At 50.0% G+C, this 22,751-nt stretch overlaps 1 protein-coding gene across 6 annotated transcripts in view; it reads right to left on the reverse strand.

Moving 5' to 3' along the window:
• The window catches only part of pik3cd (phosphatidylinositol-4,5-bisphosphate 3-kinase, catalytic subunit delta), a 177,288-nt gene that overhangs the window by 34,134 nt on the left and 120,403 nt on the right, over positions 1–22,751 (reverse strand). For all 6 annotated transcript variants that reach the window (XM_078425739.1, XM_078425738.1, XM_078425737.1 and 3 more), the window contains 7 exons: positions 21,951–22,106; positions 12,701–12,790; positions 11,148–11,369; positions 5,604–5,700; positions 2,927–3,057; positions 1,230–1,280; positions 155–322 (listed from right to left, as the gene is read on the reverse strand). In XM_078425739.1, coding sequence (XP_078281865.1) covers positions 155–322; positions 1,230–1,280; positions 2,927–3,057; positions 5,604–5,700; positions 11,148–11,369; positions 12,701–12,790; positions 21,951–22,106 — 915 coding nt within the window. The remainder of the gene's footprint in view (positions 1–154; positions 323–1,229; positions 1,281–2,926; positions 3,058–5,603; positions 5,701–11,147; positions 11,370–12,700; positions 12,791–21,950; positions 22,107–22,751) is intronic.

The raw sequence follows: 22,751 nt of genomic DNA on the forward strand, positions 1-22,751 counted from the left end.
CTGTATCTCCTGTATCTCCCCAATGCCCGTATCCCCTGTATCCCCCCAATGCCTGTATCTCCCCAATGCCTATATCTCCCACCCCTCACAATACTCTCTAGTCTGGAGTCGGCTTACTGGCCAGTGGGAGATGGTTTGGTCCCCCAGTTCCTACCTGAGCAACATCTTCATGCTTGTTCCACTTGGCCACGGAGAGCACCTTCCCAAGCGCCTCGGGGAAATGGTCACGGACCTCGTATCTCAGCTTCCACACGAGATCCTTCTCATCCTCGAAGAACTCCGTGCACACCTTCCGCTCCATGATCTCCTTCAGCTGGTGGTGCTGTGGCGCCCAGTCAGAGAGCACAGTCAGTACACACAGGGAAGACACAACACTGGAGCAACTCAGCGGGACAGGATCTCAGCATCTCTGGAGGGATGGAATGGGCGACGTTTCGGGTCCAGGCCCTTCCTCAGACTGAGAGGAGGGTCTGTTTCTCTTCTTTGCAAAGGCCCAATCAAGAGAAGCCTTTGAGAAGCCCTCATACACACTCACAATCAAACGATCATTCGAGCATGGATGTCACGAGGAAGAATGACCAAGGATGTGCTACCTTGCAACTATCGCGTGACCGAGGGTGGCTCAGTGGCTCAGTGGGTAGAGTTGCTGCCCTCACAGAACCACAGACCCGGGTTCGATCCTGACCTTGGGTGCTGTCTGCGTGGAGTTTGCAGGTTCTCCCTGTGACCACGTGGGTTTCCTCCGGGTGCTCAGGTTTCCTCCCACATCCCAAAGCCGTGCGGGTTTGCAGGAAATTTACAATTTCCTCTGTAAATTGCCCCCAGTGTGTAAGTGCAGTGTGATAGTGGGTGAGATGGTGGGATAACATAGAACTAGCATGTAGACACAAAATGCTGGAGTGGCTCAGCGGGTCAGGCAGCATCTCCCACCAGAAGGGTCTCGACCCGAAAGGTCACCCATTCCTTCTCTCCCGAGATGCTGCCTGACCCGCTGAGCCACTCCACCATTTTGTGTCTACCTTCGATTTTAAACAGCATCTGCAGTTTTTTTCCCCAGAACTAGTGTGAACGGGTGATTTGATGGTCAGCATGGACTCGGTGGGCCGAAGGGCGGGTTTCCTTGCTGCACCTCCCTAAACTTGGTTGACCTAATTTCAGTGCCCCGAGCTTCAACAAGCAGCACCAAAGCCCAATCAAAATGCATCACACGCCATGTTGTGAGAACTTACCTCTAACTGAGATGCTTTGACTCGCTCTCCGTTCCGACCTAAATCGAGAATCTGGGGGGGGGGGGGGGGGGGGGGGGGGAGATAATAAACAGCGCACGTCACAATAAGGCAACTTGGCAGATGTTAGGCGAGAGAGAGAGAGAGAGGCAACTGCTTGCCTGATGGTCGCACAGAGGCGAGTTTAGTTTCGTTCATTGTCACGCGGACTGAGGGACGTGTTACGTGCTGACCAGTCAGCGGAAAGACAGTACACGATTACAACCGAGTCATTTACAGTGCACAGACACAGCACGGAAACAGCCCCATTGGCTCACTGAGTCCGCGCCGACCAGCAATCCCCGTACACTGGCACTATCCTACACAGGCGGGCGGCACGGTGGCGCAGCGGTAGAGTGGCTGCCTTACAGAGAATGCAGCGCCAGAGACCCGGGTTCGATCCCGACTATGGGTGCCGTCTGTACGGAGTTTGTACGTTCTCCCCGTGACCTGCGTGGGTTTTCTCGGAGATCTTTGGTTTCCTCCCACACTCCAAAGACGTACAGGTTTGTAGGTTATTTGGCTTGGTAAAAGTAAAAATTGTCCCTAGTGGGTATAGGATAGTGTTAATGTGCTGGGATCGCTGGTCGGCGTGGACCCGATGGGCCGAAAGGGCCTGTTTCTGCGCTGTATCTCTAAACACACTAGGGAGAATTCTCTCTGCCTGCACATAATCCATGTCCTTCCATTCCCTGCATATCCACATATACCTACCTAAATGCCTCTGACACACCACCGTGATACCTGCCTCCACCATCACCCCTGGCAGCAACTTCCATTGCTTTCTGATCCCTGCCCCTCCACTAATATACCACAGACAAGCTCTTGCTTGCCCGTTACCTGACTCGCTGCATCTCCCCAATTCCACAACCTCTTTTCATAGAGTCATACAGTCATAGAGTGATACGGTGTGGAAACAGGCCCATCGGCCCAACTTGCCCACACCGGCCAACATGTCCCAGCTACACTAGTCCCACCTGCCTGTGCTTGGTCCATATCCCTCCAAACCTGTCCTATCCATGTACCTGTCTAACTGTTTCATAAAACTTGGGATAGTCCCAGCCTCAACTACTTCCTCTGGCAGCTTGTTCCATACACCCACCACCCTTTGTGTGAAAAAGTTACCCCTCAGATTCCTATTAAATCTTTTCCCCTTCACCTTGAACCTACGTTCTCTGGCCCTCGATTCCCCTACTCTTGGCAAAAGACTCTGTTCATCTACCCGATCTATTCCTCCAAATGTCTTGCCATGTCATACAGCACTGACACAGGTCTTTCTGCCCAACTTGCCCACACTGACCAACATGCCCCATGTACACTCGTCCCACCAGTCTGCGTTTGGCCCATATCCCTCTAAACCCTTCCTATCCAAGTACCCAGTAGTTTGATTGAAAGATACAGCATGGATACAGGCTCTTCGGCCCACCGAGTCCACGCCGACCATCGATCACCGGTTCACACTAGTTCTACGTTATCCCACATTCTCATCCACTCCCTACACACCAGGGGGGCAATTTACGGACGGCCAATTAACCTACAAAGCCGCATCGTCTTTGGGATGTGGGAGGAAACCGGAGCACCCAGAGGAAGCCCACGCGGTCACAGGGTGAACGTACAAACTCTGCCGGAGGTAAGTGTTGTAAGTGAGATTCAGTGCTTACCCTTTCAATGGAGGGGTAGTAGATGGGGTGGTTGGCGACGGTCTGGAAGTGGATGTGCAGGGCGGCCGTGCCATCGATGTTAGGGTTGCTCTGCACCGTGCCCATCGGGTTTAGCAGCTCTCCTTTGTCATCTGCAAGACAGTGAGGAGCCCGTGTTAACGGGTTGTCATGGAGCCCGTGTTAACGTGTTGTCACGGGGTTCCATGTTGACGTGTTGTCATGGAGCCCGTGTTAACGTGTTGTCACGGGGTTCCATGTTGACGTGTTGTCATGGAGCCCGTGTTAACAATAGACAATAGGTGCAGGAGGAGGCCATTCGGCCCTTCGAGCCAGCACCGCCATTCAATGTGATCATGGCTGATCATTCTCAATCAGTACCCCGTTCCTGCCCTCTCCCCATACCCCCTGACTCCGCTATCCTTAAGAGCCTTAACGGGTTGTGACGGAGCCCCGTGTTAATGTTTTGTCATGGGGCCCATGTTAACGGGTTAAGGCACCATCCCTCGACCACCCTCCATCCTTCCACATCCAGATGGTCACACAACAGTAACTGGGGGGCAAGGGCCATTTCTCGGATGATTCTCCCTCACGGATGCGGAGCCGAGATCATTCTAGGAAAACTAGGAAGCTGAGCCCCAGGCTCCAGTAACAGCCAAGCGATCAGTAGCGCCCACACACCACTCTGCGTTCATACATGATACGGAGCAGAATTAGGCCATTCGGCCCATCAAGTATACTTCGCCATTCAATCCCATCTTTCCCTCTTCCCTGTGACCAGAAGACCATAAGATGTAGGAGCAGAATTAGGCCATTCGGCCCATCGAGTCCACTCCGCCATCTCGCTCTGGTTGCCCTTGGACGGAGTGGTCACTGTGAGGTAGCGGGAGGATTGGATAGTTACATTTTGAGGCCCTTTGTTGTCAGTTTCATAAGACATGGGAGCAGAATTAGTTCACTCTGCCTAGTAAGTCTGCTCTGCCAAGAACCTGTCATTCTCCGCTATAAAAACACAGCCGCCCGTGGCAATGAGTTCCACAGATTCACCACCCTCTCGCGAAAGAAATTTCCTCTCATCTCCATTCTAAAGGTACGTCCTTTTATTCTGAGGCTGTGCCCTCTGGTCCTAGACTCTCCCACTAGTGGAAACATCTGTACCACACCCAATCTATCTAGGCCTGTCAATATTAGATAGGTTTCAATGACCCCCCCCCCCCCCCCAACCCCCCCCCTTCACCCCCTCCACCCCCCCCCACCCCCTCCACCCCCCACCCCTCCCCCCCCCCTCCCCCTGATCCTTATAAACTGAGGATGGGCCGAACTAATTGACACTTAGCAAGTAATAGTGAATCTGTGGAATTCCTTGCTACAGAAGACTGTGGAGGCCAAGTCATTGGGTACGTATAAGGCAGAGATTCACATAGACTTAATTGGTAAGGGTGTCAAGGGTAATGAGGGGAAGGCTGGCAAATGGGGTTAAGAGGGTGAGATAGATCAGCCATGATTGAATGGTGGAGTAGACTTGATGGGCAGAATGGCCTACTTAGGCTCCTATGACTTATGAAGATGAAGTCCAGCGAGCACAGGCCCAGAGTCGTCAAACGCTCCACATACATGAACCCAATGCTTTAGCACCACACTGAGTAGGGATTACAGCAGCTTCCACATAGAAACATAGACAATAGGTGCAGGAGGAGGCCATGTGGCCCTTCGAGCCAGCACCGCCATTCATTGTGATCATGGCTGATCATCCACAATCATTAACCTGTGCCTGCCTTCTCCACATATCCCTTGATTCCGCTAGCCCCTAGAGCTCTACCCAACTCTCTTAAATCCATCCAGTGAATCTACCTCCACTGCCCTCTGTGGCAGAGAATTCCACAAATTCACAACTCTCTGGGTGAAAAAGTTTTTTCTCGTCTCAGTTTTAAATGGCCTCCCCTTTATTCTTAGACTGTGGCCCCTGGTTCTGGACTCCCCCGACATTGGGAACATTCTTCCTGCGTTTAGCTTTCCTGCATCAAGCAACTTGAGAGCGGGAATTTGATAAACCGCGGTGTGATTATTGGAAATCCCGATGGTTCGGCCTGTCTTCCCTGGGGCGTTCCCCCCCCCCCGGGGATCGATGGGTGCCCGCTCTTCACCTCACAGTCCACGGGGTCAGGGGTCCCGCGTTCCCCTCTCTAACGCACCAGGGCCCGGTTCCTGCACTTCTAACGGCCCCTCGTACGCCAACCCAACCAATGCCAAGATCATCCTCGCTCCTCTCCGGGATATCTTGGCTCCACACCAAAGATACTAGAGGAACAAGATAGACCACTCGACCCTAAAGACCGTAGTACGTCACGGCGCCATTTTAGTAGGCAGAAACTTGCAGAAACATTTTAAAAGGAAAATGGCAAAAATCGGTGAAGTGATAGACGAGATATATTCTGCATTTTAATGGTATCATCACACATACCGTTCCCCCCAAAACACTGATCACACTGCGAGAGGCATAACGGATGGCGGGTTTTGCCTACTAAAATGGCTCCTTTGCGTACTACACTTCAGTTCAGGCGATTTGTTAACGGAGTGGTCCATCTTGTTCCTCTAGTATCTTTGCTGCACGCAAGCGCTAGGAACGACAAGGAGGACGGAGAACTGGCGACACTCTCTCAGCCGAGTAACCGAGGCCTACCTGGCACCGACGGCCACGTGTGCAGCCAAACGTCGCCCGTCTTCAGCTGGTCCTTGTAATCAAACACCATGGTGTTCACCCACGCTATTGGGCAATCCTGCAGCAGAACAGGAAACACTCCCATCAATGAAAGCTCCAGGCCCCACTCACATCAAGATATCACTTTTAACCTGCCAGTTAAACACATCGCTGTCTGTTCTGTAGACGCACAGATTATTCTGCAAGGGAATACAATATTATGGGGGGGGGGGGGAAAACTGCAGAGGCTGGTTTAAATCGAAGGTAGACACAAAATGCTGGAGTAACTCAGCGGGTCAGGCAGCATCTCGGGAGAGAAGGAATGGGTGACGTTTCGGGTCGAGACCCTTCTTCAGACTGAGAGTCAGCCGTAAGGGAAACGAGAGGTATAGACGGTGGCGTGGAGAGATATTGAACAAATGAATGAAAGATACGCAAAAAAAAAAAGTAACGATGATAAGGGAAACAGGCCCTTTGTTAGCTGTGGGCTAGGTGAAAATGAGTTTGGGACAATGAAACTCACCAGGACGACAGTGAAACTAGTACAACGGCTAGGGTGGGGGAGGGACGGAGAGAGAGGGGATGCAGGGGTTAGTTGAAGTTGGAAAAGTCAATATTCATACCGCTGGGTTGTCAGCTGCACAAGTCAGAACCTTTATCCCAGGGTGGCAATGTCAAGGATGACAGGGCATAGCTTTAGGGTGAGAGTGGCAAACTTTAAAGGAGACCAGGTGGACTCGTTGGGCCCAAACCTCTCCTGCATTGGTGCAGCACCCTCTCCTACCCCCCTACCCCCTCCCCTCCCCACTTCCCCCTCTCCCTCAACCCCCCTTATCCACCCTCCTTCCCCTCCCTCCCTCCCCCTCACCTCCCCCCCTCCCTCCTCCCTCTCTCCCGAGGAGATAGATTTTAACTTTAAAATATGAATAACTTTAAAAATATAACACCGATTTCAATAAAACGACTTGTTTTACCATTAAAGTGACGACGGTGAGTAAGGTGGGCCTAAAATTGTCGCGCTATCGTGTACCGTTTTGGCTGTAGTTCGATCACACATAAACAAACAAACGAGAGTTTGAGTATATAGATGTGTGGGTCAAGTTGTTTTTTTTACAGAGGTGTTGGGTGCCTGGAACATGCTGCCAGGGGCGGTGGGGGAGGCAGATATGATAGTGGCGTTAGGGGCTTCTGGATAGGCACATGGATATGCACGGGGTGGAGGGATATGGATCACATGCAGGCAGAGGGGAGTAGTTGAACCTGGCATCATGTTGAGCACACTCACAGCGGTTGAAGGGCCTGTTCCTGTGCTGTACTGTTCCACGGTTTGTGCCTATTGACAGATGGCGATGCAGCGGTAGAGTTGCTGCCTCACTGCGCCAGAGACCCGGGTTCGGTCCTGACTGCTAACTGCGTGGAGTTCGCACGTTCTCCCTGTGACCGCGTGGGTTTTCTCCGGGTGCGCTGGGTTTCTACCACACTTCAAAGATGTGCAGGTTTGTAGGTTGATTGGCTTGGTAAAATAGTCAATTGTCCCTGGTGTGTGGGAGCGTACTGGTGTAAGGGGTGACCGGTGGTCGGCACGGGCTAGGGCTGAAAGGCCCGTTTCTGCTGCATCTCTCTGGAGTCTGAAGTGTCAAGGCAAGGGTTCAAAACAGCAATGAACTGTGCTTCTTTAATGACCACACCAGATCTCCCTGCCGGTGGCCTCAGTGGGCAGGTGCGGGTGGAGGGGAGGAGAGGGAGGGATGGCCGATGAACATCCACTGCACTGCAGCCTCTGCCGAGCCAGCGTGAAGCCACACCGTGCACTGTGGCAGGGCAGAGCTCACAACACTGGTACCATCATCAGTAGATGGTGGCCACACATCCACCCACACTCGCTCACAGGCTGGGCTCATCAGGTCCAGAATGAGGCCATTCGGCCCATCAAGTCTACTCCGCCATTCAATCGTGGCTGATCTATCTCTCCCTGCTGGCCCCATTCTCCGGCCCTCTCCCCACAACCCCCGATACCCACCGCAAGGAGATCAGCCGCAGAATAGTGACGACACGCTTACAATGCGGCCACATCAGGCTGAGGAACTGTGTGACTTGGCAGCAACAGCGGATCACCAAGTGGATTTGATTTGGAAAACAGCTTTGTGCAGATGGTCGTAGTTAGGGAGGTGACGCAGAGGTTGAAGTCATGAAAATAATGTTTGTATGCAAAGTGGGTGTGAGTGTCTGGTGTGGCCAGCCGGTGCTGACTACATGCCTGATCATCCGTGTCTCCAATGCCCCTCCATGTTAAATCCCATGTCTGCATCCGTGATATGTAACTCACTCACGTGCACAAACACTCTCACATGCATACACACACTCACGTGTGCACACACTTGTGGACGCTACTCTCACTCCTGCACACACACACACACACACACACACTTGTGCATGCATGCATGCACTCATAAACACACACACACACACATACACTTGTGCATGCACGCATGCACTCATAAACACACACACACACACACACACACACTTGTGGATGCACACACACACTCATACACACACACACTTGTGCATGCACACACGCACTCATAAACACACACACACACACACACACACTTGTGCATGCACACACGCACTCATAAACACACACACACACTTGTGGACGCACACACACACTCATACACACACACACACACACACTTGTGCATGCACACACACACTCATACACACACTCACACACTTGTGGATGCACCACTGTATGCCTGTGTACACACACTTGTGGACGTTACTCTCACTCCTGCACACACACACATACTTGTGCATGCACCCACACACACACACTTGTGCATGCACACACACATGCACACACGCACTCATACACACACTTGTGGATGCACCACTGTACGCCTGTGCACACACACTTGTGCACACACTTGCGCACACACATTCATACACACACTTGTGGGTGCCCACCATGGCTCACGCACACATGCACACACACGTGCACACACTCACGCACACGTATTCGTGCGCATCCACACATTCAAAAGCGTGCATGCAAGTGTGGCACACAATCTCGCAAATATACATTCCATGTGCACTCATGCACTCAGTCATGTACACTCATGCACACACACTTACGCAAACGGTCGCACGGACACCCTCACCCACACACTTGTGCGCACACACACACACACACACACACGGGCTGGAGATGTGGGGGAGAGAGTGGAGGTCGGACTGGGAAGCTGTAGTGTGGTTAATCCTTCACTTGCAGCCTGACGGTCTGCCACTGTGCAGCTCGGTCCACTCGCTTTGCCTGAGGCCCAGCCCTCTTTGCCCATCAGACACCATTTCCCTGCACCTCTCCCACGGTGGGGCTTGTGTCGGACCTAATGTGGCCCTGATCAGGAGAAGCTGCCTGACCCTTGGAGTTACTCCAGCACTGTGTCCTTTTCTACACTTATCAGCATCTGCAGTTCCCTGTTTCTGGACCTGTTATGCAATTTCATTTCCAGGCAAACGTCAAGAAGTGCATGTTCTTTTCCAAAACGTCTTTATAAAAAAAACGCCTCCTATTCCCGAAAACTGCAGCTGGGGACGAGACTGAACAAGATAAAGTTCCCAGCGTTCCACCATGGCTCAGCTTTTACCACAAGCATGCTGGTGTGAGAAGCATGTGATGAGAGAAATGGTGCCGCTGGGCTGCACACCATCTCCTGCACTCCCTGCAGTGCCGTCAGTCAATGGGAATGCATCACTCCATTGGTACGCCACTCATGGCAGACTGGTGGAAGTGAGGGATGGGTCTCAGTCTCTGGGGTGCTTACACACAAAGTTTACGACAACTCATCGCCATTTACATGAACAATCCTCTCCAATCCTACCCCCGCCACCACCGTGACCAATACCCTGGAACAAAATGGGAAGGTTTTGTTTTCTCTAACGGAATTAAAGATAAGAAAAGGAGGCAGTGGCAGAGTTGCTGCTTTACAGCACCAGACCACGGGTGCTGTCTGTATGCTTTGCACGTTCTCTCCGTGACCGCGTGGGTTTCCCCGCAGTGCTCCGGTTTCCGCCCACATTCCAAAGACGTGCGGGTTTGTAGGTTAATTGGCTTTGGTTAATTGTCCCTGGTGCGTAGGACAAAACTAGTATAGGGGTGATCGCTGGTCGGCGTGGACTTGATGGGCTGAAGGGCCTGTATCCACGCTGTATCTCTAAAGTAAACTAAACTAAAATGAGAAAACGTAATAACAAGCGAGTGCAGATGCTGGTTTACACCAAAGACGGACACAAAATGCTGGCGTAACTCGGCGGGACAGGCATGATAGGTGACGTTTCGGGTCAGGACCCTTCTTCAGGCTGATTGTCGGGGGGGACGGGAAAGAATGCCGGGATGGAGGAGAGAAAGGATGGAGCAGGGCCAGCCATAGACGATCAGGGGCCAGGGGGTTACCCGACAGGCAGATTGTTGGACAGATGCTGGAAATGTAGAGACGGCTGTGAGCCTGAACGGATACAGAGTCGACAACTGTTAAGCTCAGGGTTAGAAAAGTTGCAAATGAATACAAATGTGAAGTTATATCTGGCACAGACAAGTGCAAGGAAATAACTGCAGATGCTGGTACAAATCAAAGGTATTTACTTCACAAAATGCTGGAGTAACTCAGCGGGTCAGGCAGCATCTCAGGAGGGAAGGAATGGGTGACGTTTCGGGTCGAGACCCTTCTTCAGACATATCTGGCACAGACAAAGTAAGTTTGTTATGGCAACTTCAGCCATTTACTCGACCAATCCTTTACAATCTTACGTTGGATAACACCATGACCACTACGCTGGAACAAAATGGAGGGGTATTTTCTTTATATAAAGAATACTAATATGAAGTTATGTTTGGTCGTTGGCACAGAATTCTTCTCTTTGCACACTTCTCTTTGCACAGAATTTATTTCTCTCATCACCTTGTGTAACTACGACAGTCAACAAATGCTAACTTTCCTGTTCAGTACCCACATGGCGGGCCGAAGGCCTGTTTCTGTACTCTACAGTGCTATGCATGTAATACTACCGTCTCGCCTCAAAGCCCACTATTCCTTGACATTTCCACCCTCAGGAAAAGGTTCTGACTGTCTACCCTATCTCATGCCTCTCATCATTTTATTTACTTCGATCAGGTCTCCCTACAACCTCTGCATTCCAGAAAAGAACAACCCAATTTTATCCAAAGATAGACACAAAAAGCTGGAGTAACTCAGCGGCTCAGGCAGCATCTCTGGAGAGAAGGAACAGGTGACTTTTCCGGTTCGACCTGAAACATCACCTATTTCTTCTCTCCAGAGATGCTGCCTGACCCGCTGAGTTACTCCAGCTTTTTGTCTCCACCTTCGGTTTAAACCAGCATCGGTGGTCTACACACTGCCAATTTTATCCAACCTTTCTTTCTTGGTACGACTCTCCAATCCACGCGCCATTTGCTTTTATTGATCACAGCAGAGACCAAGCATCGACAATGACCGTTCAACTTACGGCCTTTTTGGATTTCTTCTTCGTCGAGCGAGCTTTCTTGGCCTTTTCAATCACCGCGTACAAGGCAAAACAGAGGCGCGACATCCTCGGGAGGTCACAGAAGTTGATGTCAAACTCCAGTTCCTGATTCCACACCGGCTCGGAGCTCACGCTGACCTCATGGCTGGATACCATCTTGCAGAGCATCTCACTGCCGTGAAACAAGCCCGCTTGGACAACCAGCTGAAATGAAGGAGAGGACAGTAAAACATCAGGCAGTGCATCAAGGTAAGGAGATGGTAGGGACCTCTGGGGACTGCTGTACAACAGGAAAAGCCCAGGAGTGCAAACAGATAGATCCTTGAAAGTGGCGACAGGGTGGTGAGAAAGGTGTTTGGCCTTGCCATCTTTCATTGGTTACGGTGCTGAGTTGAAGAATTGGGATTCATGTATAAGGCACAATAACGCAGTGGTAGAGTTGCTGCCTCACAGCACCACAGACCCAGGTTCAATCCTGACTATGGGTGCTATCAATATGGAGTTTGTATGGTTTCCCTGTGACTGCGTGGGAATGCCCCAGTTTCCTCCCGCACTCCAAAGGCATGCAGGTTTGTAGGTGAATTGGCCTCTGTAAAATTATCCCTGGTGTGTAGGATCGAACTGGTGTACGGGGGATTGCTGGTTTCATGAGGAGTAGACACAAGAAACTGCAGATGCCGGAATCTTGCGTAGAACACAAAGCACTGGAGTAACTCACAAAATGCTGGAGTAACTCAGCAGGTCAGGCAGCATCTCGGGAGAGAAGGAATGGGTGACATTTCGGGTCGAGACCCTTCTTCAGACTGATGTCAGGGGGGCGGGACAAAGGCCCCCCTGACATCAGTCTGAAGAAGGGTCTCGACCCGAAACGTCACCCATTCCTTCTCTCCCGAGATGCTGCCTGACCTGCTGAGTTACTCCAGCATTTTGTGAATAAATCGATTTGTACCAGCATCTGCAGTTATTTTCTTATACTGGAGTAACTCAGCGGGTCAGGCAGCATCTCTGGAGGACATAGATAGGTGATGTTTTGTGATGGTTCTGAAGAAGGGTCCGGTCCGGTCCCGAAAAGTCGCCTATTCTAGTGTTTCAGGCTATTTCAGGATACTTTAGGAAAGTGGGAAGGACAGAGTTGGTCAGGGCGAGAACACTGCCGAATAACAAGCCTGTCCTTCGCAAAATGGACTTGCAAGGTTGACCAAGTCTAGTCCTCCCCCCCCCTCCCCCCCCCCCCTCTCTCTCCCCTCCCCCCACCCTGCCCTAACAAACACTTCACTCTAAACTTCCCCTTGCTGCTCGAAACCGCAAAGAAAAAGGCATTTAACTACCGGGAAATCGTGATTCTAAGAAGAAATATCTTGCTTCAAGAGACCTAAACCCAAAACCTCCAACTTCCTGTGCTGCTGGTCTCTGCAGACTGCCTTACAACACGACTGTGGACATGTGGTTCAGACCTGATGACAGAACAATCACTCAGAGGCAGTAAACAAGAGGATGTGTGCACATCGAGGGCGGGGGAAGCAGTCGGTACACACCTTCATGCCTTCGTCCGCGTTAACCTTGCTCCCCGTTTGTAAGCCGATGGTGAACGGCTTGTCCAGGTCCCAGAGAGTCACGCTCGACTGCTGCAGTGGAGAGAGGACAAATCTCACATCAGTCCACTGTCCAACCTGCTACTTACTCTCTTTATTTAAAAAAATTATTTACCAAAAATAATTTAAATCAACTATTTACAAAAATATCTACAAACAAACCCACCACCATAATACTAAACAAACAAATATTCTTAAATATTAAATAACTATTTCCCCATTCTTAGAGGATGCATTTCACCCCCCCCGCGGTGCCCAGCGGTCCCGGAAATCCCCCAGGGTGCCCGTGGACAGCGCGCGGTCCCTCTCCAACACCACCCGGGCACGGACGTAACCCCGGAAAAGGGGCAGGCAGCTGGCACGGGCAGAGCCCTCTTCCGCCTGGCGCCGTGAGTCACAGATGGCCAGCTTGGGCCAGGCCCAGGAGCAACCCAACCAGGACATCTTCGGCCCCCCCACCCTCCCCCCTACGCACAGGGTGTCCAGAGATGAGGATGGTGGGTGTGAAGTGCAGCCAGAAGGCAAGGAGCAGCCCCTTTAGATGATGGAACAGGGGCTGCAACCTCACACACTCCATGTACACGTGGTACACAGACTCACACACTCCATGTACACGTGGTACACAGACTCTTCCAGCCTGTAACAGTGGCAGGTTATTCTCACCGGGTGAACAGAGCTCGGTTTGATTGTAATCAACCACAGAGTCGGCGACTTGATGGGACAAGCAGACGAGCTTCATAATTCGAAGAGTTTCGTCTCGTTAATTTGGTCTAGTTTATTATTGTCAACTGCATCGAGGTACGGCGAAAAGTCTATTGTTGCCTGCTAGCCAGTCAGCGAAAAGACTGTACCATCAAACCGCGCTACAGTGAAAGGCTTTTTGTCGCGTGCTATTCTGTCAGCAATAAGGCCATTTACGATCACAATCAAGCTGTTCACAGAGTACAGATATGGGATAAAGCGAATAACATTTTAGTGCAAGATAAGGCCCGATTAAAGATAGTTCGAAGGTCTCCAGTGGGGCAGATGGGAGGTCAGGCCCACTCTCTAGTTGGTGATAGGATGAGTTATTCGCCTGATAAAAGTTGGGAGAAACTATCCCTGAATCTAGGATCTGGAAGAGTCCTTCAGCATGGAAACAAGCCCTTAGGCCAACTTGCCCACGCCGACCAACATGTCCCATCTACACCAGTCCCACCTGCCTGTGTCAGGCCCATATCCCTCCAAACCTGTCCTATCCATGTACCTGTCTATAATAAGTTTCTTAAAAGTTGCAATAGTGCCTGCTACCTCCTGTGGGCAGCTTTTTCCATATACCTGCCACGCTTGGTGTAAAAAAGTCACTCCTCAGCTTCCTATTAAATCTCTCCCAATTTTACCAAGCCAATTAACCTACAAACCTGTACGTCTTTGGAGTGTGGAGGGAAAGCGGAGCACCCGGAGAAAACCCATGCAAGTCACTCGGAGAACGTACAAACTCCGTACAGACAGCACCCGTAGTCTGGATCGAACCCGGGTCTGTGGAAACAGGACTCGGGCCCATTGGCACCGCTGCTTCGTGCCAACACTGGGCCACTCCCTGTGGCTCTGCGTCCCTGTTCCATTGTTTGCATTCTCGTTCTAACTGCCCTCCGTAAACTACCAACCAGATAACTTCACCAGCAGTTCATCTCCACAGCAGCCTGAGCATCACGCTCTCAGAGGTGATTGGGCCTGACCTCCCCGTCCCTCCCCCAAGCTCTTCGGCCCCTTAAAGCCTCGTCCACCTGAGCTTAGGATAAGAGTTGGAGTACATGAGGATGAGGGGTGACCTTGCAGAGGTGTACAAGATCATGAGAGGAAAAGTGAGGGCAAATGCACAGAGCCTTTTACACAGTGTAGGGGAAATCATGGAGGTTTATGGCAAAGATACTAGAGGAGCAAGATAGACCACTCGACCCTAAAAACCCTAGTATGTCACGGCGCCATTTTAGTAGGCAGAGACTTGCAGAAACATTTATAAAGAAAAATAACAAAAATCTGTGAGTTGATAGATGAGATATATTCTGCGTTTTAATGGCGTTTTAATGGTATCATCACTCATACTGTTCCCCCAAAACACTGATTACACTGCGAGAGGCATAGCGAACGGCGGGATTTGCTTACTAAAATGGCTCCTTTGCGTACTAACACTTCAGTATAGGCGATTTCAACGGAGTGGTCCATCTTGTTCTTCTAGTATCTTTGGTTTATGGTGAGGGGGGAAAAATTTAATAGGAACCCGAGGGCACCTTTTTTTACACAAAGGGTGGTTGATATATGGAGCGAGCTGCCAGTGGAGGTAGTTACCATCACGTTTAAAAAACATTTGGACAAGTAGGTTTTGAGGGATTTGGGCCAAACACAGGCAGGTGGGACGAGTGTAGATGGGGCATGAAGGTTGGCGTGGGCAAGTTGAACCGAAGCGCCTGTTTCCATTCTGAATCTCTCTTAAAACCAACTTGTTTTCCCTCTCTTCCAGCTTTGACAAAGAGTCCTCACTCTGAAATGTTAAACCTCTTACACTTTCCAAAGATGCTGCCGGGCTTTAGATTTTTTAGATTTTTAGATTTAAAGATACAGCGCGGAAACAGGCCCTTCGGCCCACCGAGTCCGCGCCGCCCAGCGAACCCCGCACATTAACACTATCCTACACGCACTAGGGACAATTTTTACATTTTACCCAGTCAATTAACCTACAAACCTGTACGTCTTTGGAGTGTGGGAGAAAACTGAAGATATCGGAGAAAACCCACGCAGGTCACGGGGAGAACGTACAAACTCCGTACAGACGGCGCCCGTAGTCAGGATTGAACCTGAGTCTCCGGCGCTGCATTCGCTGTAAGGCAGCAACTCTACCGCTGCGCCACCGTGCTTTACAGCCACTTTAATGCACCATCATAACAAATAAATTTACAATAATCAATACTACAATAGATTCACTGTAATAGCAGGTAACCAGACCATCTCAGTGGACGCCACTCCCTCGTTTCCCCTCTCCCATCAGACAAGACGTACAGAAGTGTGAAAACGCACACCTCCAGATTCAGGGACAGTTTCTTCCCAGCTGTTATCAGGCAACTGAACCATCCTACCAACGACTAGAGGGCAGCGTTGAACTGATGTCTACTCATTGGAAACCCTCGGACTATCTTTGCTCGGACTTTATCTTGCACTAAACGTTATTCACATTATTTCCCTTTATCGTGTATCTGTACACTGTGGACGGCTCGATTGTAATCATGTGCAGTCTTTCCACTGACTGGTTAGCACGCAACCAAGGCATTTCACGGTACCTCGGTACACGTGACAATAAACTGAACTAAACTCAAGCCGAACTACACAGGGCAGCCAAAACAAAGTCCATAGCTGCTGAGCTCTTAAAAATCTTCATGTTTTTCTTTACACTGATGAAACGATGTATTTGAAATATATTTTATATTATCAACCAATCTTCTTGGTTTAAGCACGTGGCTTCTAAAGCATGGATTTCAGGCAACAGTAGTTGATCAATGACGTTTGAGTTGTCTGCCACATTTGACTGGCCAATGTGACTGGACATGGATTTTGCTGATCAGTGAAGCAACTGGTAATTCAAGAAAAACAAACAGATTAGTGCAATGTCAGGTGGCAATGGAGATTTCAAATGAGTGGGAGACGAGGAACTGCTTTTTTACAAGGAAGGATACAAAGTGTTTGAGTAACTTAGCAGGTCAGGCAGCATCTCTGGAGAACATGGATGGATAGGTGACGTTTCCGGTCGGGACCTTCTTCAGAACATCCCGTCCTGAAACGTCCCCTATCCATGCTCTCCAGCGATGCTGTCTGACCTGCTGAGTTACTCCAGCACTTTGTGTCTTTTATTGTAGACCAGCATCTGCAGTTTCGAATCTCCCCACCCATTTAAAATTGCTACCTGAGATTGGACTAATCTATTTGTTTTTCCTGAGTTCCCTGTTACATCACGATCAGCAAAATCTATAGATAGGTGACGTTTCAGGTCGAGATGATCTGAAGAAACAATGAAACAGCAAAAATAAACAAGTCTCACATCCTTCTGCTTGTCAAGGTGAGGGTTTGGCCTGAGGAGTTTGTTTTAATGAATGTTTCGTTTCTCTAAACTTCTGTGTCCTTAAGGTGAGATGGGGAAGATTTAACAGGAACTTGAGGGGCAACAGAGGGTGGTGGGTTAATGGAACAAGTTGCCAAGAGGAGGTAGTTGAGGCAGAAACTATAATAACAGGTTTGTAGGTTAATTGGCTGGGCAAAAGTAAAAATTGTCCCTAGTGGGTGTAGGATAGTGTTAATGTGCGGGGATCGCTGGTCGGCGCGGACCCGGTGGGCCGAAGGGCCTGTTTCTGCGCTGTATCGCTAAATCTAAATCTAACAAATCTAAAACATTGAAAATACATTTGGACAGGTAAATGGACAGGAAAGGTTTAGAGGGAATGTGTAGGAAGAACTGCAGATGCTGGTTTACATCAAACATAGACACAAAGTGCTGGAGTAACTCAGCGGGTCAGGTTGCATCTTTGGAGAAAAGGAATAGGTGACATTTCGGGTCGAGACCCTTCGTCAGACTAAGGGTCAGGGAGGGGGGCTCTGGAGGCTTGGGAAGGTGGAATGTTTAGAGGGATCTGGGCCTAACATGGGCAGGTGGGACTAGTGTAGATGGGGCATCTCAGTCGGCATGGGAAAGCTGGGCTGAAGGGCCTGTTTCCATGCTGTGCGGCAGTCATACAGTATGGAAACAGGCCCTTTGGCCCAAACTGTGGGAAGGTTGCGCTAACTCAGTCGTCATTGTTACTTAAACCTTGCCAGGTCTCGACCCGAAACGTCGCCCATTCCTTCTCTCCTGAGATGTTGCCTGACCCACTGAGTTACACCAGCATTTTGTGAATAAATACCTTCGGTTTGTACCGGCATTTGCAGTTATTTTCTTACACTATATTACACCTTGCCAGGCTCACAAAGGCTCCTCAAGGGCGGACGGGTCGGGTTTAGTTCATCGCCATGTGCACCGAGGTATGGTGAAAAGCGTTCAGGCACAATGCCAGCTGCTGAGCCTGGGTGGCACTTGGCCCATAGCTGAGTTTCCCCGGTGGGTGTCTGCGGCACAAGTGGACAGACGGTGATGGCCGAGATGCCAATGGAGTTCAGCTCGGTTTCTGCACCGCTCCGCCACTCCGTGCAGGGAATGCATCACATGCTGGGTGTAAAGGCCTGGGAGATCCAGTGACGACACAGCATGTGATTCCTACCTTCCGCGCCCGGTCAGATTCCGACTGGCTCCAACAGCAGCGCTTTGTCGTGACACAGCTTGTGTCAGGCCCCTACATAATAGTCATATTGTAATGCTGGGGTTTTCAAACAAAAAAAAAAAACCAGGCAAAGAAAGGACAAAGGGGCTGGCATTAAAACCAGTAGTCAGCAACGGGGCACGTCAAATCAGAATTGCTCACAATCATGTGCTGAGCGAGGCGCATTCTCGTGCGCAGACCTCCACGCACTTGCACACTTACCCATTTGTGTGCACACCCACGTGTTAACACACCCACACAACATCACAAACACTTGGCAGAATCTTTTTAGTTTGGTTTAGTTTAGTTTAGAGATGCAGCACAGAAACAGACTCCTCTGGCCCACCGAGTCGGCGCCGACCAGCGATCCCCGCACACGAGCCCTGTCCTGCACAAGAGGGACAATTTTCAATTTTACCCAAGCCAATGAAGCTACACAAGCCTGTATGTCTTTGGGGTGTGGGAGGAAACCGGAGCGCCCAGAGAAAACCCACACAGGTCACAGGGAGAACGTACAAACTCCGTACAGACAGCACCCGTGGTCAGGATCGAACCCGGGTTTCTGGTACAGTGAGACAGCAACTCTACCACTACCCACTGTGCAGTCCCACCTCAACCAAGATTTTCCATCGAGCCACTGAACAAAAGCACAGTGGATCTGATTATTAAGGGGTTGGACACGTTAGAGGCAGGAAACATGTTCCCAATGTTGGGGGAGTCCAGAACAAGGGGCCACAGTTTAAGAATAAGGGGTAGGCCATTTAGAACTGAGATGAGGAAAAACTTTTTCAGTCAGAGAGTTGTGAATCTGTGGAATTCTCTGCCTCAGAGGGCAGTGGAGGCCAATTCTCTGAATGCATTCAAGAGAGAGCTGGATAGAGCTCTTAAGGATAGCGGAGTCAGGGGGTATGGGGAGAAGGCAGGAACGGGGTACTGATTGAGAATAATCAACCATGATCACATTGCTAAAGGGATCAGGGGGTATGGAGAGAAGGTAGGTACAGGCTACTGAGCTGAATGATCAGCCATGATCATATTGAATGGCGGTGCAGGCTCGAAGGGCCGAATGGCCTACTCCTGCACCTATTTTCTATGTTTCTATGAATGGTGGTGCTGGCTCAAAGGGCCGAATGGCCTCCTCCTGCACCTATTGTCTATTGTCTATTGTCTATCTCAGCTACATTTCACTGTGTGTGGTAATATCTTCACCCACTCCCTGGTGAGACTCTCTCTTTCTACCCTCAGTCTGTTACACTCCCACCCTCTCTCCTGGTGCTCCCCGTGAATCAACGCCTCTGCTGCCATCCTCTCTCGCCACTCGGCCCACTTGTCTAATGTTCACACGAGCGTCCGGACCGAGACATGAAGTCGCAGTCAATGCTTCAGCCTGCTGCAGTAACGTCCCGAAGCAGGCACCTGTAAAAATGTGAGTCAGACCACTTCCCACTGAAGGTTCCCTCACCTGAAGACACCGAGGATAACTCAGTAAAAGAAAGACACAAAGTGCTGGAGTAACTCAGCGGGTCTGAACAAGCGTCCCGACCCGAAACGTCACCTCTCCATGTTCTCCAGAGATGCTGCCTGACCTGCAGAATTACTCTAGCACTTTGTGTGTTTCTTTTGTAAACCAGCACCTGCAGTTCCTTGTTTCTAGGGTAACTTGGTGCTCTCTCCAACAGCCCAGCTTTTGTCTATTGAGGTAGCGGCACGGTAGCGCAGAGGTAGAGTTGCTGCTTTACAGCGAATGCAGCGCCGGAGACTCGGGTTCGATCCTGACTATGGGTGCTGCACTGTAAGGAGTTTGTACGTTCTCCCCGTGACCTGCGTGGGTTTTCTCCGAGATCTTCAGTTTCCTCCCACACTCCAAAGATGTACAGGTATGTAGGTTAATTGACTGGGTAAATGTAAAAATTGTCCCTAGTGGGTGTAGGATAGTGTTAATGTACGGGGATCGCTGGGCGGCACGGACTTGGTGGGCCGAAAAGGCCTGTTTCCGGCTGTATATATATGATGATATGATACTTTGCTGATGAAGGCTGACCAATGATGGACGAATTGTGTACAAGGATTACAGAGAGTGGTGGGCACTGCCCTGCCCATCATGGGATCTCTGGAAGGCATGGCCTCAAAGACCCACACCACTATGGCCACGCTCTCATTTCACTTCTGCCATCGGGAAGAAGATACAGGAGTCTGAAAACCATGACCTCCAGGTTCAAGAACAGCTTCTTCCCAACAACCATCAGGTTCTTGAACACGACACAACACCAACCTTGACTAAGAACTATGGACTGTCTTGGGTTGCACAAAGGACCTCAGGTAAGTGTACATTTGTCCCTAGTGCGCGTGGGGCCGTGTTAATGCGCGGGGATCACTGGTCGGTGCGGACTCGGTGGGCCGAAGGGCTTGTTTCCGTGCTGTATCTCTAAACTAAACTAAAAAAAATCAAGGCTCTCTGAGCCACTTTACAAGATCAAACTAACTAAAGGAGCAATGACGAACGGAACAGTCAGGGTGAGCGAGACATCAACTGAATTATTTTAGTTGGGGCTCCAAACAGTTTTAGGTTTAAGCACTGAAGCTTTGCTACACACACCTTGTCACCATGCTTTAGATTAGAATCTCAAACATTATTAACCACACATTGCAGAGACATGCACACAGAGGCTGACTGTCTATTTATAACTATGAGTGGTACAATACAGCAGGATTTCTACATCTCCAGTGTTTGCGATACTGGGTGGGCCTTGAACTCTAGGTGACGGTGAGCACTCAAAGAACATACTTCCTGGAGTCTTGTCTTGCTCACCACAGTATGACCTCTATTACCGTTTAAGATGCTCTAATCTATTGCTATTTTACAATCTGACCACTATTTCACCTTTTGCAACGCGCCGCTGTCTTGTTTATGCGAAAACAAACATCAGGTGTTTCTCCAAACCTGTGCCTCCAGAAATAATTGTACAAAATAAATCCAGGTGGAAGCTTGAAGCAGAACTCAGGGATAAAGGGTGGCTGTGGTTAAAGCATATATGGTTGATTTATATCCTTCTCGCGACTGGATTCGTTTTTGTTGAACATTGAACAGCACAGAACAGGAGCAAGCCCCTTGGCCCACGATGCCTGCGCTGAACATGACGCCAATTTAAACTACACTCTTCTGCCTGTGGGCTTTAGTTCTTTATTTGATGGACCGATGGAAAGATATAGCATGGAAACATGGCCTTCAGCCCACGACAACCACAGCTCACCCCGTTCACCCTGGTTCGATGTTATCCCACTGTTGCATCTATTCACAAAATGCTGGAGTAACTCAGCAGGTCAGGCAGCATCTCAGGAGAGAAGGAATGGGTGACGTTTCGCGTCGAGACCCTTCTTCAGACATTATACCCACTGTTGCATCCACTCCCAACACACTTGTGAGCAATTTGCAGAGGCCAGTCCACTTACAAACCCGCGCCCACCCGAGACGTGTGTGCAAATCCATCTGGACGCAGGGAGAACGTGCAGACTCCACACAGACAGCACCAGAGGTCAGGATCGAACCGGGATCTCTGACGATGTGAGGCAGCGGTTCTACCTGTGCTGCCCAGAACGTTTTAAGATTCTGTTGTTTAATCAGGAACTGTCACACTGAACAGACATCTGTTAACCGTATTAAATGTGTTCTTTATCAGGCAAATATTTTGTTGCACAACTCATCAAGCTCACCATGATAGAGACACGGAAGTGCAGGGAATAGAGGGATATGAATCACGCACAGGCAGATGAGGTCAGCTTAACCTGGCATCATGTTCAGCACTGACCTAGTGGGCCGAAGGGCCTGTTCCTGTGCTGTACTGTTCTACATTGCTGACAGAATACTCCTGGCTTACCTTTTTTACAGGAAGTGGTGGTGGCTTGGAATGTGTCCGGCTCTTAATGATTTGCCCGATGCCGTTGGACTGTTCATCTTGGTAGGACTTTATCGTGGAATTATGGACCATCGTCAAGTGTGGCATTAGGTTATTGGACATGCACGTAAAGATGTACTGTAGAAAGAAAATGCAAGGGTCTTATCACATCATACCACAGTCAAACTCCCCAATCCCAAGAATCCTGACATGAACCGTCACCTATCCATGTTCTCCAGAGATGCTCCCTGACCCGCTGAGTTACTCCAGCACTTTGTGTCTTTTTTTTGTAAACCAGCAACTGCAGTTCCTTGTTTATCCATCCCAATGCCATTGGTTCTTAAATGGTCCCTCTCTCACTTTGTCGATGAACGCAAGCTCACAGCTCCAAACAAGGCACAAGCAATAATCTTAAGAGTTGATATAAAATGCTGGAAATACTCAACAGGTCAGGCAGCATCTGTGAAGAGAACATTTCATGTTTTCGACCAAAAATCAAATTCATTAGAACTTTGAGCTGGAAGGTTATCTCTGCGTCTCCTTCCTCAGGCACGGTGGCGCAGCGGTAGAGTTGCTGCCTTACAGCGAATGCAGCGCCGGAGACTCAGGTTCGATCCTGACTACGGGCGCCGTCTGTACGGAGTTTGTACGTTCTCCCCGTGACCTGCGTGGGTTTTCTCCGAGATCTTCAGTTTCCTCCCACACTCCAAAGACATGCAGGTTTGGAGGTTAATTGGCTGGGCAAATGTAAAAATTGTCCCTAGTGTGTGTAGGATAGTGTTA

The sequence above is a fragment of the Rhinoraja longicauda genome, chromosome 30 (genome assembly GCF_053455715.1).
Source record: "Rhinoraja longicauda isolate Sanriku21f chromosome 30, sRhiLon1.1, whole genome shotgun sequence".
Lineage (NCBI taxonomy): Eukaryota > Metazoa > Chordata > Chondrichthyes > Rajiformes > Arhynchobatidae > Rhinoraja > Rhinoraja longicauda.